Source organism: Plodia interpunctella, chromosome 6 (genome assembly GCF_027563975.2).
Source record: "Plodia interpunctella isolate USDA-ARS_2022_Savannah chromosome 6, ilPloInte3.2, whole genome shotgun sequence".
NCBI classification, from domain to species: domain Eukaryota; kingdom Metazoa; phylum Arthropoda; class Insecta; order Lepidoptera; family Pyralidae; genus Plodia; species Plodia interpunctella.
In genome coordinates this window covers 6,042,763-6,058,012 of record NC_071299.1, presented here as the reverse complement: position 1 = coordinate 6,058,012, position 15,250 = coordinate 6,042,763, and the positions used below count along the sequence as shown (strand labels likewise).

Below are 15,250 nucleotides of genomic sequence, written 5' to 3'. Positions count from 1 at the left end.
GTGTCTGCATGAATTTCTCATGGAAACTATACGGTGCCCTTTTAATACTGTATGCATAAAAAATTAAAAACTTAAGTAAATAAACTTAACAAAGTCACTTTCACATTGCCACTTGTGGAAAGATATAGACACACAGATAAGAAATATCTCGATTTAGATATCTCTTGACATTGTGATTGTTGTAGATCTATTTATTGAAAATTTGTCGCATATTCTCGGTTGCTTTCGGGGCTGCGACGCTGTGAAGCCTAAGGTCAACGTATAAAAATAATCTTGATATTTTGAAGATTCGGTTGTGAATTTATAACCGGCGGTTTACCGGAGAATAACCCTCTTAGGGAATGCTTTTGCTGATAGCTAACGGAGTGGTCCCATTCTAGGGCGGAAACACGCCACTCATTCAACATTGTTATAGTTCTATTATTTCCTTAGGTATCATCAACATATCCAGATAATTATAAGAAATAAATGTCTATTTGTATTTTATGCTTTCAATTATTTAAAAAGAGAATGGAATTTGGGATGCCTAATAGTACCTATTCATCAAACAGGACAGAACAAACATATCTAAATAAAACTACCTTTTTCCTGCGGTTTTGAAACATTATTTTTCCAGGAATGAAAAGTACCCTAAGCCCTCTTTACTTCAAACTACATGTATACAACATTTCAAGATTGTTTGAGCAGATAAAGCGTGAAGAGGTAACATAATTTTGCATTTATAATATTTGTTAAGAACATAGGACCATAATATTTTTTTACTCATATGGCAAAACTAGGAATTATAATGATTATAAATTGTAAGAGTGGCCAATGAAGTAATATTATTTCGATATATTAGCATACAAGTAAATAAATACTGTCTATTGGGGATCCCCAAGAAATAAAAAATGACATAAATTTATATAATTTATTAAGCAGTCAGTGCATAGACTAGAGTGAAATATAAGTCACAATAACATTTACAATACTAAGTGAAAATTAATTTGAGTTTCAAACATATAAAGCAACAGTGCCCTTAACTACTACCAAATAACATGTATCCACAAATAACATTTCTCCATTATTTACAACTTTAGTAAGGAAAAGCTCTTCTTTACTATGAATATTATCTTAGATATCAATATCATATTTTTCATCATCACTATTAGGCGAATAAACTTCTTCTGGAAGATGAACTTCACCACAAAACATCATTTCAACATAATGAAAATAATCTAATGCAATATTAGTGAGCATAGCTCCTGTTGTGATGCCCAGAACTGTACCAACGACAGGCCTCTGACCCACTGAACTTCTTAGAATTGCCCAGAGGAATATAGAACCCAGTGGCCATAAGCAGCCACCAAGGAATGCCCAAGAGAACCGACGTGCAGGGGCTGCTGCAGCCATGTGTGGTCGAGCCCACAGCCATAACCCAGCACCACAACCAGCGGTGAGGAATAATACATCGGTTAAATCCCTTTTGGGAAAAAGTCTGAAAACAAAAACATGTATTATGTATTATATGAACAAACTCTAAATGGAAAACAATATGTAAGACATACTAAAAAGTGATAAAAAATTGCCAATGGACAGTATTTCTTATTCAGTCTGAAAAAAGGAGCACAATATGCTAAGTTACCCATTTGTTACTTAAAACTAAGTCAGACATTATTTCATAAGAAATACAAGCCAAAATAAATAAACTTGTTTGTGCTAAAACCATTTAATTCATTAAAGATATAAAAACTGACAAAATTACCTTATCATTAGGTGAGGATTCATCACACTCACTGATAATGTTGTGTAACTGACCAAGCCATGCATGGGCAAATAATAATAGAGTATATTGTCCTTAGTAAATGGAGGCAACCGAATTTTTGTTACAGATTTATTTAGATAATCAACTGTCTTCGGTACAGATACCGGTAAGCTGGTTACCTGTCCTCTAATAATACGATAGATTCTTTCTACATATTCCATTTTTCATACCACACAAAATTATCACCTGATCAAAAAAGCACTGCGCTCTATATCAGAGCCAACTGTGATATGATTACGTTGCTACACATTATTTGGCAACCGTTAGGGTTTGTAATGTTATTTATACTAAGTATAATTTTGTAGCCATTGTAATTTCACCAAGAACTGACCGAATCACGACGATGCGTTGCAAATGGTTGGAATTGGAAATGTGTGATGTGAAATAGTTGCCAAAGTCAAAATCAAAACAAACAAATTGTCAAACAACGTCAAGTCAATGACATTTTTTTTTTCATTTCTGTGTGTCTATTATCCTACTGGATACAGATAGATCCGACAGATAGTCTATCGAACGCTATCGATAGTTTACTATCGAACGGCAACAGTCTGACAGTCACTGTCAGTCAGTTGAGTTAACTTTTTCAAAATAATAATACAATACAAAGTTCATAGAGGAATTCATATCGTGTTCCAAATAAATGAAAGAAATCATAGAAAAAAATCTACGTAACTAAATATTTCTATTTGAACTTTACTTTAAAATATCGCACTGTAGTACAGAATAGAAGGCAGTGAATATATTGTTTTTATTTTGAGGTTAAAGAAAATGATTTTTGTCACTAGAAAAATATGTATAGGTAACAAGTGTTTCATGAAAAGATTACCACACAATTTTTATTTAAAAGAGAAAAGCATGTCTACTAATTTAATTCTAGGGATCGAAACATCCTGCGATGATACAGGTTGTGCTATTATTAATGTTAAAGGAGAACTGATATCAGAGACTTTACATTCTCAGCATTTAATGCATTTGAGGAATGGTGGTATTATACCAGATGTAGCCCAAGATCTACACAGATCTTACATTAAACCAATTGTATTAAATACTTTGGAAAAAGCTAATTTAACAGTTGAAGATATTTCAGCTATTGCTGTCACTCTTAGACCTGGACTGCCACTGAGTCTTGCTGTGGGCATGAAATTCGCTAAACAATTAGCACGACGCTATAAAAAACCTATAATACCTATTCACCACATGGAAGCACATGCTTTAGTTGCCAGGATGCATTATAATATAGATTTCCCCTTTCTTGTATTGTTGATATCTGGTGGACATTGTCTTTTAGCTGTTGTACAAGATGTGAACAAATTTAAACTTCTTGGAGAAAGTATTGACTGTGCTCCTGGTGAAGTATTTGATAAAGTTGCAAGAAGAATGAAACTAAGGAATGTGCCTGAATATTCAAAAATATCAGGAGGTCAGGCAGTTGAACTTGCAGCGTCCAAAGCAACTAACCCGCATATGTTTAAACTGCCCTTGCCATTGGCAGAGTATAAAGATTGCAATTTTAGTTTCAATGGATTGAAAACTGCTGTTTTACGACATCTTCACAGGAAAGAAAATGAGCATGAAATAGTGGCAGATAAAATTATACCTGAAGTAAACGATTTATGTGCTGCAATGTTATCAGCTGCATCAAGGCATTTAGTACACAGAACACAAAGGGCTATGGCGTTTTGCCAGGACAATGGACTCATACCACCTGATAACCAAAACTTGGTGGTGTCTGGGGGTGTTGCATGTAACAATTTTATATTTAATGCATTGAGTATATTGTGTAATGAGTCAAATTATAAACTTTATAGACCAGCATCTAAATTGTGTACTGATAATGGAATTATGATAGCATGGAATGGATTGGAAAAGTATAGAAAAAACATTGACTTGACAACAGATTATGATTCATTAGATATAGAAGCAACAAGTCCTTTAGGTGAAAGTTTAATTCATGATGTTATGACTGCAAAAATACCAATGAAGCTAATGAAATTAAAGTTATAAATAAAATTACTTTTGTTGATGTTTTTGTTGCAATTATTATGAGGTTATTGTCCCTTGTTTCATACAACAAAACTTGTTTTTGTTGGTTAAGAAGGAAGAGTCTAAATAATTATGTTACTTCGTTACTTCTCTTATTTTTTACTTTTACTGAGTTTTACTTAGTTAAGTAAAAAAGTATTTTATTCCTTAATAAGAAATAATTTAATTGAGTTCAATGAAATTCAAATTCAAATAATTTATTTAGAAATTAGACTTTTATATGCCAGTAGTTTGTAGCTTGTGAGAAATAATTTATAGTTCTTTCTCACAAGCTACAAACTACTGGCATTTCGGAACGACCACTGCTAACGACACAAGAAATGCCGAAAGAAACTCATTTGAATAGTGTTGGTCCCTATCATGCCAGATCGGCTTACCATTATTGTTTCTTACAAAGTTTTTTTTTTCTAATAATACTTAGAAGAAACCGGAATAACTGTCCTCTTCTATCGCCGTTCGTAAGAGATCCCTACGTGGGAAGTCCGCCGTTGTACATGTATCTTGTATTAATTTTATTTGATTATACACTTACAAGACAGTTATTACAAACTAGTATGTACCCAAGAAATAGTAACAAAAACGGGCAATATGTAGACTCAACCTCGACTCGTTGTCTAAGGTGTATGTATTGTATACAATAGCAGTACCAGCAGTACATATATAATTTTTTGGTGTGACACGACTAAATTCATCAGTGTCATGTCATGTCGTCATCGCGTGGAGGTAGATCAACCAGTCAAAACATTAGCTCTTCTAAAAGCTACATTTTTGACCAGAATCTTACATTTGTCATTTATGCCCCCACTGGCTGGGGCACTGGCATGATTTGCCACCCCTTGGTCCGCCACCACACGGTCCCAATTCCCAGTAAACGAATGGTACCACGAAGTAAGTACAATAGTGAGGAGTTGGCGATATTAGATTTTAGATATGAAAGTCTATGTCTCATGAAGTAGGTAACTACATACTCCGTGAATGGTACTACTTAATTACCAGTAACTAGTTACTCCTAAATTTCTGTGTTACTTACTCATATTTACTTATAAAACTTTACATACTTTCGTAGTTTCCATGTAAGAAGATCCTCTCCTAGGGACAATTATCGATACTTTTAAAACATTCCCGTCCGTCTAGTTGCTTTATCTTATAAGTACCTACCATCTGAAGTAGGTAAATATCATAAATGATGTATGAGAACATTTCATATGCACCCATCAAGAATAAATTGTAGCCAGGTAGGCAGGAATCTGACCCGCCCGTGATGTTTTTTCTGTTTTAATGTGCATGCAATATTCTTCGTATCATTCAGTTGCGATTCGTAGTGATACGAACTTCCATGTGCAGAATGTTAAAAATAGTTGAAAGTATTTATTTACCGAAAAGTTTGAGAAAAGTTCGATTTTTCACCAAGTCAAGTGTGGATACTGAAAATACTTTGATGGACTTCAAAAATATTCCTGGGCCCAAGAGTTACCCATTAATTGGAACGTTGCATAAATATTTACCTTTGATAGGTAAGCAGTAGTATATATAGGTATAGGTATATATAAGTATAGGTATAGGCTACCAATTCGTCTATTGCTATGGGTGTGTTGTGCCGTTGTGTTTGTGTCTGTTGGACCTGCGATGGTACCACCGCGATACAAACCGCTTAGTGGGCCGTTGAGTGTAGACGAATTGGTAGCCGAATATTTCTACTATTAATCGCTTAAATATACCTATAAGTGATTAATAGTACAAATATTCGGCCGCACTGGGAATTGAACTCAGGACCCCCATAGCGAATAACGGACGTGCTTTCTACGTATTTAGGTACTCTTTGTTAAGTATATTATGCTTCCACGTCAATGTCGTCAAATATTTATTTTTACATAAGTAGTAAAATAGGTGGCTGAACATCTACAACAAATAATCAGTAGGTAGTATTACAGAGAATACCTACCTTCCTATTATTTATTTTTTCACAAGGAAAAATCGTTGTGTTGATAGGTGAAAATGCAAAATATTTTGGAAGGGTTTATTTTCTTTTTAAAGGATCTTGATATTTTTATTAACTTTTTAGGTATATATTCTATATTGACTTCAGTAGATATTCATGTTCATTTATTATAGGTTATTTAGATCACTAGATGCTACTAAATGTGGGTAAGTAAGTACGTAAGTATGTAAGTTCTGTAAATAAATTGAAAACAGATAAAAAAAAAAGTTAAAAAAAAAAAATTAAAAAAAAAAAAATTTTTTAAAATTTCAGTTGTGATAAAGTGAAATGAAGTCCAGAAGTCAATTTTAGTATTTACTCAGAAATTACCATGACCTTCACAGGCACGACTTCACGTCTTATTTTAAGATACGTATGTATATAATTTATATCAAAGTAACTAGTAGCATTTTGGTATGAGCACTGCTGAAAAATGCCTAATTACCGGATCATAATTTCATAATATTTTATCTCCAGGAGACTATGACGCAGAAGCCCTCGATAAAAACGCCCTACTTAACTGGAAGCGTTACGGGAGCCTCGTCAGGGAAGCGCCAGGAGTGAACTTGTTGCACGTGTTTGACCCAGATGACATGGAGATGGTATTCCGCCAGGATGACCAGCACCCTGCCAGACGAAGCCATGTTGCCATGCTGCATTACCGCCTTAACAAACCAGAATCTTACAACACTGGGGGATTGTTGGCAACGTAAAACTTTTTTGTTTTTCTTATTTTCCACAAATAATTAGCTGATAAAAACCCAACATTTAAAAAAGGTACCTACTTAGTCATGTAGGTTCGTATTTTTTATTTTACATAAAAAATACAGCACTTGCTGGATAATTATATGAAATATTACACGTACCTAATAAAAATTAAAATCATTCGGTATTCGATTTCAATATCTACTTAAAATAGGTAAGTATAGTCACTTAACTATAGGAAAAAATACGCTTTAAACTTTGACACTTTAGTTGTATGCTGCACTTGGCTGAACTGCACTTTATTGTATGGTAGTGTTTATGTACCTACCTTGCTATCTCTGTTTGGTCTTATGGTTGACTGGTAGTAATAGTGTTAAGTAAATGAGTTGTTTTTTAGAAATGGTCCAGAATGGTGGCGGCTTCGTAGCACATTTCAGAAGAAATTTACTGGACCGCAAAGCGTGAAACCTCATATACAAGCCACGGATGGTATTATCAAAGAATTTGTTCAATGGATAAAATATATCGGAGTAACTGAAAACGATGATTTCTTGAACTATTTAAATAGATTGAATTTAGAAGGTAATTGGTTATTATTGATAACTATTTGTTTTTATTCTAATCACTTGGGTACAAATGTCTTGGTACGCTTCTTCTCCCACCTCTGCTATCCAGGAAGAAGGAGTAAAGACAAGTATGCTGGCTTTATGTCGCCAAGGATGATATGTTTGCTAATGTACTGACATGAATAATGCCGAAGATTGTGATAAGTCGAGAAGAAAGTAGGAAAGTGTAGGTATGCTTGGCTTCGACATTTGTGGGGGAGAAAATATTCGGGAATGTGATGTGATCTGAGATAATCTTTTAGATCTTACGTTCGTTCTTATCTACATTGATGAGAGGAAACAGGTATACTTGTTAAATATGACATATTTACAACGAATAGATTTTTTTATTTCTAGTGATCGGCACAGTGGGGTTTAATGAAAGATTCCACAGTTTTTCTGACTCTGAACAAGATCCAGAGTCGCGCAGCAGCAAAGTGATATCAGCGGCCTTTGGCTCCAACTGCGGAATCATGAAGTTAGACAAAGGTTTTCTGTGGAAAATATTCAAGACCCCTCTGTATAGGAAACTCGCCGAGTCGCAGGATTATCTGGAAACGTGAGTGTTAATTTGTTAAGGAAGGGAAAATAATAATATTCGTTTAAACAATATTTCAATAGTTTAATAATACATAACTTTTGATGTCATAAATACTTGTAATAGTTAAGTACTTGTAAAAGTTAAATTAGGTATTTTTACAGAGTAGCAACTGAGATACTTCTACATCGCGTGAATTTTTATGAGGCTGATGATCCATTTACTGACATCTCGCTTTTGCAATCATTCCTCACTCAGCCGAATGTGGATTTAAAGGACCTAATGGGAATGATGGTCGACATGCTGATGGCGGCTATTGATACTGTAAGTATTTCTGCGATGTCTCATGAAGCGGTGAAACAGGCAGGCCTTTAGGTAGTTATGTTACAGTGCAGAAAATATCTATTTATACTTAAATGCTAGTATTAAGTAGGTACTCTAAAATAGTACTTAATATGTCCAGGAATGAGATTGCTCTGAGATTACCCAATATAACTATTGTTTACAGACAGCATATGCGACGAGTTTTGCATTATATAATTTAGCTACTAACCCAGAGATTCAGGAAAAGATGTTTCAAGAGATTGCCGTCCTGCTTCCAACGAAAGATGCAGAAGTATCCTCCGAGACTTTGGTGAAAGCTGTCTATGTAAGGAGTGTCATTAAGGAGAGTTTGAGATTAAATCCTGTTTCGATTGGAGTAGGCCGGTGGCTGCAGAAAGATATCATATTAAGAGGATATTTGATTCCAAAAGGGGTAAGAGTTCTGTAGTTTACGTATAATAAAAAATGATTCATAAAGACTCATTAAATACCTTTTATTTTTCAGACAGTCATTGTAACACAAAACATGTTGGCTTCTCGACTGCCACAGTTCGTTAACGATCCATTGACTTTCAAGCCTGAGCGTTGGATCCGCGGCACTCAGGACCATGAAAATATTCACCCATTTCTTAGCTTGCCATTTGGGTTTGGCCCAAGATCATGCATTGCAAGACGACTAGCTGAACAAAATATGGCCATCACCCTGATTCGAGTAATAAGTTATTAAGATTTGATTATTAATGATACTAATAAATCTTACACATATGCCCATTATAATGTTTTTTATATTTCAGATAATACGTGAATTTAAATTGCATTGGAACGGCAAGCAACTTGGAGTACGAACTTTACTCATAAATAAACCAGATCAACCAATACTTTTAAGATTTAAGCCAAGAATTTTGTAGAGGGGGTGAAAATAAAAAATAATAAAATACTTGCAATTCAAAAACAATTTATTTTCTAATAGGTATGTATTTTATATCTTTCATAAAGAAGTTCGGTGCCAATGGTGAATAAGAAGATACAACTGGGTAATTTGAAGAAGAAAATATTTCCAATTTTCCCTCTCTAACTATGTTAGGTAGAACTCGTTCCACAACAATATTTTGCACACAGGATGTAGGAAATGAAATTATAGATTCTACTTCAGATATTGGTAGTTTAGAGGGTTGGGCAAATGTCATGAATAATGGTTTATTGCTCAGTGGTTGGGGTAAATTTATTTCTTCCATGAGAATAGGTCTTATTTCTGCAGTTGAATACATAGCGGGCATAGGCTGTTCCATTAAGATTGGAATAGATGGAAAAGGTGGAAGTCCTGGAAGTACAGGAATACTCAGTGTTTCCTTTTGTATAGTGATTTCCTCGGCTACCGCTTGAGTTGTTAGTAAAGGAATTTCTGGAACTGGTACAGGCTTTATATGTTCGGGGACTTCAACAATAGTAATTTCATTTGTCATTACTTCTGGAAAAGCTGGAGCTACTGCAATATTAATAGGAGCCATTGGGGGAAGAACCGGCGCAGGAGGGATTTCAATTGATTCAAATTTGTTTTCTTCTATCAAAATAGGCTTTGGTTCGTCCATAGGAGGCAGTTCTGGAGCTTCAATAATTGGTTTTGACACAATAGCAGTGTCAGGTAAGGATACCGGTGAAATTGGGAGGAGAACCGGCGGAGCGGGAATTTCAATCTCTTCTAATTTATTATTGTCTATTAGTAAAGGTTTAGATTCAACGAAAAGGGGATTTTCAGGACCTGCTGAAATTGACTCTAGAGCAACATTAACTGGTAAACTCATTATAGACATAGGAGGCAATTTCGGAGGGCTAGGTGTGGTGATAAGATTTTCTTGTTCTAGATGTGACATATTTATTTCACTAATAGGGATATTCATGATTATCGATTCTTGTATTTCAGGTAAGATTGGTGCTAGTGGAATATTTTCTAGCTTTTCTTCTAGTACGGTCTGTGAAACTAATATTTCTCCAGCTGGAGGCGAAGGTATAATAATATCTACGTTTTCCATCACAGACGGTTGAGATTCGACTAATATAGGTATATCACTAAACTGTTGTGACTTATTTTGTTTGTCGCATTCTATCAAAACTTCAGTCATTACGATTGGTAGTGGAAGTTTGGGCGGTAAATATGGAGGTAGTTCAGGTGCTTCCAGAACATGTAACATAGTATTGTCATGTGAGTCAACAAATGATACAGGTTCAATTATAGGCGCTGGAGGTAGCAAGGGGACTTCAGGTCCCGAAATGGGTGGTACTTCAGGTGCGTCAGTTATAGAGGCTGGTTTAACTTCTTCAATGACTGCAGATTGAAAACCATCATTAATAGGTTCAGGAATAATAGTTAGTGGTGCAAACTCGGGTTGTACGATTGGGGAACTTACGGGAATTTCAACTAATTCTTCAGAAATTACCGGTGGGTTTATAGCTACTATTTTGTTCACTGTAGGTTTTTCAGCTCCGGAGATTATAGAATCTATGATATTCACCGGCTCATCTATAACAAATTCTGGTGTTGGTGCAAATGGGACAGCAGGTGCCATTGAAAATTTGTTGCAGTCCTTATCAAAAATTACTTGATGCTCAGGAGTGAAAATAGGAGACAACATGATTTGTGGTTTGAAGAAAACGTTGGTGCCATGCTCCATGAAGTTGGATATGAATGGTGGGTAACCTGGTAGTCCATAGTTTGTTAATTTGCTGTCGAATTTAGGTTCGGAATGTTTTTCTATAATGATTTCGGTTGGTTTCAGAGGATTTGCCGATGTAAAAGTATTAATAGTTCCTAACAGGAACAATAGTGCTCCTGTCACCTGAAACAATACGTGATTATTCATTTAGAATTATTCTCATAAAAAGTTTCCAAAATAATAAAATATGTTTAGTCACTTACCATGATGTTAATCAGGTGGTCACTTTGTTGTAATTGATATGAGTTCGAAATTAATTCTTTAATTTATATCTGTTTGTATTTGTGAAAAAATAAACAAGTTAATCATGAGATGAGTCAAAACAATTGAACAAACTTGTTGTTAAATACGTTTAACAAGTTAAATGACAAATATGACAATTCGTAAAATTAGAAATGCAGATTATCGATTACGAGACTCGTTTAATTAGACCACATAATTAGTAATTTAAATAATAGATAATTTTGTAATAATACCTAAATTAATTAGATATTGGAGGATTCAAAACTAATTTCTTAATGATGGTTTCGAAATAACTCTTATTTAAATGGAAGTTGTCAAAAACATTTTATATTTTATTTTGTACTGTTATATTGACATTGCTATAAACTTTTACAAATATGTTGAAGGTAAGATATTCATTTTTTAAGTGAAACTACTCTTAGTGTTCTCATAGCTGTGTTAAAATACTTAAATATACAGAGTGTTACAAAATACATTCGTACGAAGTGGTAAGATTCGGTATTTTGTTTTTCAAGGGCAGTTTCGAGTAACACATCTAAAAAGCGCTCGTAAGGAGGTTTTCGTATTTGTTATATTGTAATGGGTGCGACTTATGACGACTTTTTAGAAGTGTTATCATTACTTGGAACCTCGCAAAGGATTTACCTAAAGTAACGTATCTTATCACTTCGTACATTTAAGTATAGGTATTGTAACAGCCTGTATAAATGTTTATTTTTGTTTACAGTGCATTATATTTAGAATTTTCATTTCAGTTTGTCATCGTGTTTGCTCTCGTAGCTGTATCCGCCTTGGGTGCCCCAAGCAATCCTGAGGCAGAGGCTCGTAGGGCACTACCAGCTTTAGAACACCAGGAAGTCCACGACGACTTGGGGCAATATTCTCTCCGCTACGTCACAGCTGAGGGTACCATTGTCAGTGAGACCGGACGTCTCATCCCTACTAGTGATGGTACTGGACATGTACTAGTTACAGATGGCAGTGTTACCTATATTGGTGATGATGGCAAAACATACGTTACCAAATACTCGGCAGGCTTGGACGGTTTCAAAGCTGAGGGTGCTCATTTCCCAGTTGCTCCTGAACCCATACCTGTACCTGAGCCCATTGTCGTACCAGCTCCCGTATTAGCCGTTGCTGCGTAGACAAATTTTAAATAAATAATACTATTACTTTATTCTAGAAAAAATGTTTTTGATTTAATTACCTTATTAGGTTAGGTGCCAATTTTTCAAATTCTTTATATATTATTTTATCTTATTATTTAAACTCAATATTGAAATGTTTCAGTAAAATCAGTCGTTACCTAACATAGGTTATTTTATAAAGAATATAAATTTGTACAGACAAACAATTTTTTTTTTGTTTAAAGTAATGATCTAATTGACCATCAATCATAATGATGTAGGTATGACTCAACTTAGATACTATGTCAATTGTAATTTCTTAGCAAGACAAAAAATGTGTTATCTTTGGTTAAGCTTGGAATTATTTATTGTTATTTACGTTATGTACATAGGGCATGTAGTTAAATTTTGGGTATATCTTTGATTTTAAAAGCTGTGTACTTACACGTACTCTAATTAATACAAGATAGATACAATCCCGAAAAAGAGTAAAAAACAGTAGAATATAACCTAGTAATAGCCAAAGGGTATTTTATACCCGATATTGAGCCTCGCGAGCAGCCAGTTGCTACAATTTCGATGATTTCGATTTCTAGTTACTGTTATTTGGCCTTAACCACAAATTGATTTGTGGTTAAACAATTGCATTAAGATTTAGTTTTAATTACTCTTATATGATCTCAATGCAATTTATGGTTTAGATAATGAATAGTGATAATATGAACGACACATATATAAAGTCGAATTTTTATTTTCATGTCAGTGTTATCAAAACTAGTAAAATATCTTCTAATACACTTTGTGCTACACTAAAGGTGAAGAAAAACATATTTTTGACTAGTTTTGCTTGGTTTTATTTTTTCATTAATAGAAGTATTTTTGTTTCAGATGTTTGTATTTGGATGTCTTTTTTTGGTGGCAAGTGTCATAGCACACCCCGCGACGGAGACTCGACCACCAATAATTGACTATGAATTCCCACTGGGATATTATCCTGCTGCACCACTTCTAAGAACCAGTATACCACTCGTGATTGAAGAGCCAAAAGGTGAAAAACAGGAAGAAAAAGCAGTCATTGGTGAGGCTCCCACGTTACCTCCCTTGAATATTCCTGTTATCCATGAAGTTGTAATTGAAAACGAGCCTAAAAAAGAGATAGTGGAAAAGCCTGCAGAAAATGGCGAAAAACCTTCAGAATCCGATAAATCTTCCACTGAGGAACCTGCCAAGCCGGAAGAGAAGCCCATTTTAATAAAGGTGGACGGGATCCACCCACATATTGTTCGCTTTTCATGGCCATCATGGCTGCCAAATATTTTTGATCAATTAACAGATCTCCCGATTGTATCAAATATCCTATCTTTTGCCAACAAACCAACCACAATTTTTCAACCAGCCAACTACCGCATTCCTGTTGTCCTAAAATAATAACTAATACTAATCACAAAATAAAACTTTGTTTTTTTTTAACATCTAATTCCACGAAAATTGTATTGTAACAATAAAATAACTGACAATGACTTTGCTATTAAAGCTATGATAAATTATGTATTTCTGGAAGATTTTTTCCTAATAAAATATATTTACAAAACTAATATTTATTATTTATTTTATAATTGTTTATGTTTGGTTATCCATAGATTATTTTGTAAAGATAAAACAAAGTCGCCCTCCGCCTCTGTCTGCCTGTTTCTGAACTTTCTTCTTCAAACCTATAAAATCAGAACTATATTGATCAAAATCCATTGCGTGATTTTGATCAATATAGTTTTGATTTTGGAAGTACCTAATCTAAAATATCGATAGATACTAAAAAGGTAGACAGTTGGTAATTCTAACAATATTCCACACATTGATATCAACATTATCAATGTCCGCACTGATCTAGACATTTAGGACAAAATGGATACTTCAGCCATTTTAAGGCACATCAACATACAACGCCGAAACAGTAATGATCAGTCACCATAGCCGAAAAATGGCCAAGAATATATATATCATCGTCATCATTATTAACATCACTAAATCAATTTCTTTGAACTACGAATTGTCTAATAAAAAACTACACATATAAAAGTAGAATATTTGTTTTAGAAGCCATTCTAGCACATGGAAAAGCAAGACCAGACCGAAGATGATACTTTACCACTTTAATCCATCTTAGATATATTTTGTCTCTTGTAATATATTTATTGAATCATATTTTTATTTCAGATTATTGCTTTGGGATGTATATTTTTGGTAGCATGTGTCATGGGATACCCGCCGCTACCTAGAAGTTGCTATGCCACTCTTGATTGCAGAGCCAAAGGGTGAAAAAAATAAAGAAAAGGTTACACCAGCAATTATTCCTGAAGCTCCTATGACGTCAATGTTCCTCTTCTACATGAGTTGTATTCGAAAATGAGCCAAAAAGGAAAAAGAGAAAATGTCCGATGGATCTTCAGAAAAATCAGACAAACCAGATCTTGAGGAACCTGCCAATCCAGAAGAGGAAAAACCAACAAACTCACATTGCTTGCTTGTCTTGGCCATAACTGGTTAGTTATTTAGTTATTTATGAACTATTTATTTATTTATTTATTTATTTATTTATTTATTTATTTATTTATTTATTTATTTATAAGACTTTATTATTCCAAGTAAAAACATACTTATAAACAAATGGCGAACTTAATGCTATAAGCATTCTCTCCCAGCTAACCATTAGGAGAAACAGAGAAAAGTTGTTTGGCGCAAAAATATCTTAAACACAAATAAGTACTACCATATACTAAAATACAATAATAACTACATATATAAAATATAAATATAAATAGCAAAGCATATAATATAATAAGACTACATATATATCAATATATGAATACATACAAACCAAAATAATAAAAATTATGTCCAAGAAATACAGATAAAAGCTAAACAGAAAAGAGAAAATCAGGAGGAAAAGGAGTCCAAAAGATGAGCATGAACTCTTTTCTTGAAAGAAAATTTGCTATTTAAGATGGTAATGTCAGCGGGCAAAGCATTCCAGAGTCGTGAAGATTGGAGGGCGAAGGAATTGGCCATGAAACAGGTCCGGAAAAGGGGTATATAAAAGAGGCGCGAGTTGGAAGAACGTAGTTGCCGTTCATGGGAGTCAGAAATATATTATCTTAAATGCTGGTTATTTAAG

The 15,250-nt window shown here is 34.2% G+C and overlaps 3 protein-coding genes across 8 annotated transcripts; 2 read left to right on the top strand and 1 right to left on the bottom strand.

Annotated features, from left to right (window-relative positions):
- Positions 1 to 896: 896 nt before the first annotated feature.
- LOC128670866 (uncharacterized protein) lies at positions 897 to 2,193 on the bottom strand. The gene is made up of 2 exons (XM_053746882.2): positions 1,745 to 2,193; positions 897 to 1,477 (listed from the first exon to the last, which is right to left on the bottom strand). Exons 1-2 carry the CDS (start codon positions 1,963 to 1,965, stop codon positions 1,114 to 1,116), a joined length of 585 nt encoding a protein of 194 aa, XP_053602857.1. The 5' UTR covers positions 1,966 to 2,193; the 3' UTR covers positions 897 to 1,113.
- Positions 2,194 to 2,250: 57 nt separating this feature from the next.
- LOC128670865 (tRNA N6-adenosine threonylcarbamoyltransferase, mitochondrial-like) lies at positions 2,251 to 3,831 on the top strand. Its single transcript, XM_053746881.2, has one exon. It carries the CDS (start codon positions 2,573 to 2,575, stop codon positions 3,806 to 3,808), a length of 1,236 nt encoding a protein of 411 aa, XP_053602856.1. The 5' UTR covers positions 2,251 to 2,572; the 3' UTR covers positions 3,809 to 3,831.
- A 1,296-nt stretch (positions 3,832 to 5,127) lies between these two features.
- dib (disembodied) lies at positions 5,128 to 13,669 on the top strand. 6 transcript variants are annotated; one of them, XM_064436017.1, is made up of 9 exons: positions 5,128 to 5,361; positions 6,303 to 6,534; positions 6,928 to 7,112; positions 7,493 to 7,694; positions 7,826 to 7,997; positions 8,182 to 8,430; positions 8,503 to 8,709; positions 8,792 to 8,967; positions 12,967 to 13,669. In XM_064436017.1, the coding sequence occupies exons 1-8, from the start codon at positions 5,184 to 5,186 to the stop codon at positions 8,903 to 8,905; spliced, it is 1,539 nt and encodes a 512-aa protein (XP_064292087.1). In that variant the 5' UTR covers positions 5,128 to 5,183; the 3' UTR covers positions 8,906 to 8,967; positions 12,967 to 13,669. The 6 variants fall into 6 exon arrangements, with proteins under 6 accessions (XP_064292087.1, XP_064292086.1, XP_064292088.1 ...); XM_064436016.1 differs by lacking the exon at positions 12,967 to 13,669 and adding an exon at positions 11,707 to 11,799; XM_064436018.1 differs by lacking the exon at positions 12,967 to 13,669 and adding an exon at positions 11,707 to 11,799 and having other exon boundaries at positions 5,132 to 5,361; positions 7,838 to 7,997.
- The last annotated feature ends 1,581 nt before the right edge of the window (positions 13,670 to 15,250 follow it).

Bases quoted from the DNA above. Each gene is read 5' to 3' on its own strand.
- dib (XM_064436017.1), top strand. From the start codon at position 5,184: ATGTGCAGAATGTTAAAAATAGTTGAAAGTATTTATTTACCGAAAAGT. The intron at 7,695-7,825 runs GTGAGTGTTAAT...AAGTTAAATTAG, and splicing joins TCGCAGGATTATCTGGAAAC to GTATTTTTACAGAGTAGCAA. The intron at 7,998-8,181 runs GTAAGTATTTCT...TATTGTTTACAG, and splicing joins TGATGGCGGCTATTGATACT to ACAGCATATGCGACGAGTTT.
- LOC128670866 (XM_053746882.2), bottom strand. From the start codon at position 1,965: ATGGAATATGTAGAAAGAATCTATCGTATTATTAGAGGACAGGTAACC. The intron at 1,478-1,744 runs GTAATTTTGTCA...TTTTGTTTTCAG, and splicing joins AATCCTCACCTAATGATAAG to ACTTTTTCCCAAAAGGGATT.
- LOC128670865 (XM_053746881.2), top strand. From the start codon at position 2,573: ATGATTTTTGTCACTAGAAAAATATGTATAGGTAACAAGTGTTTCATG.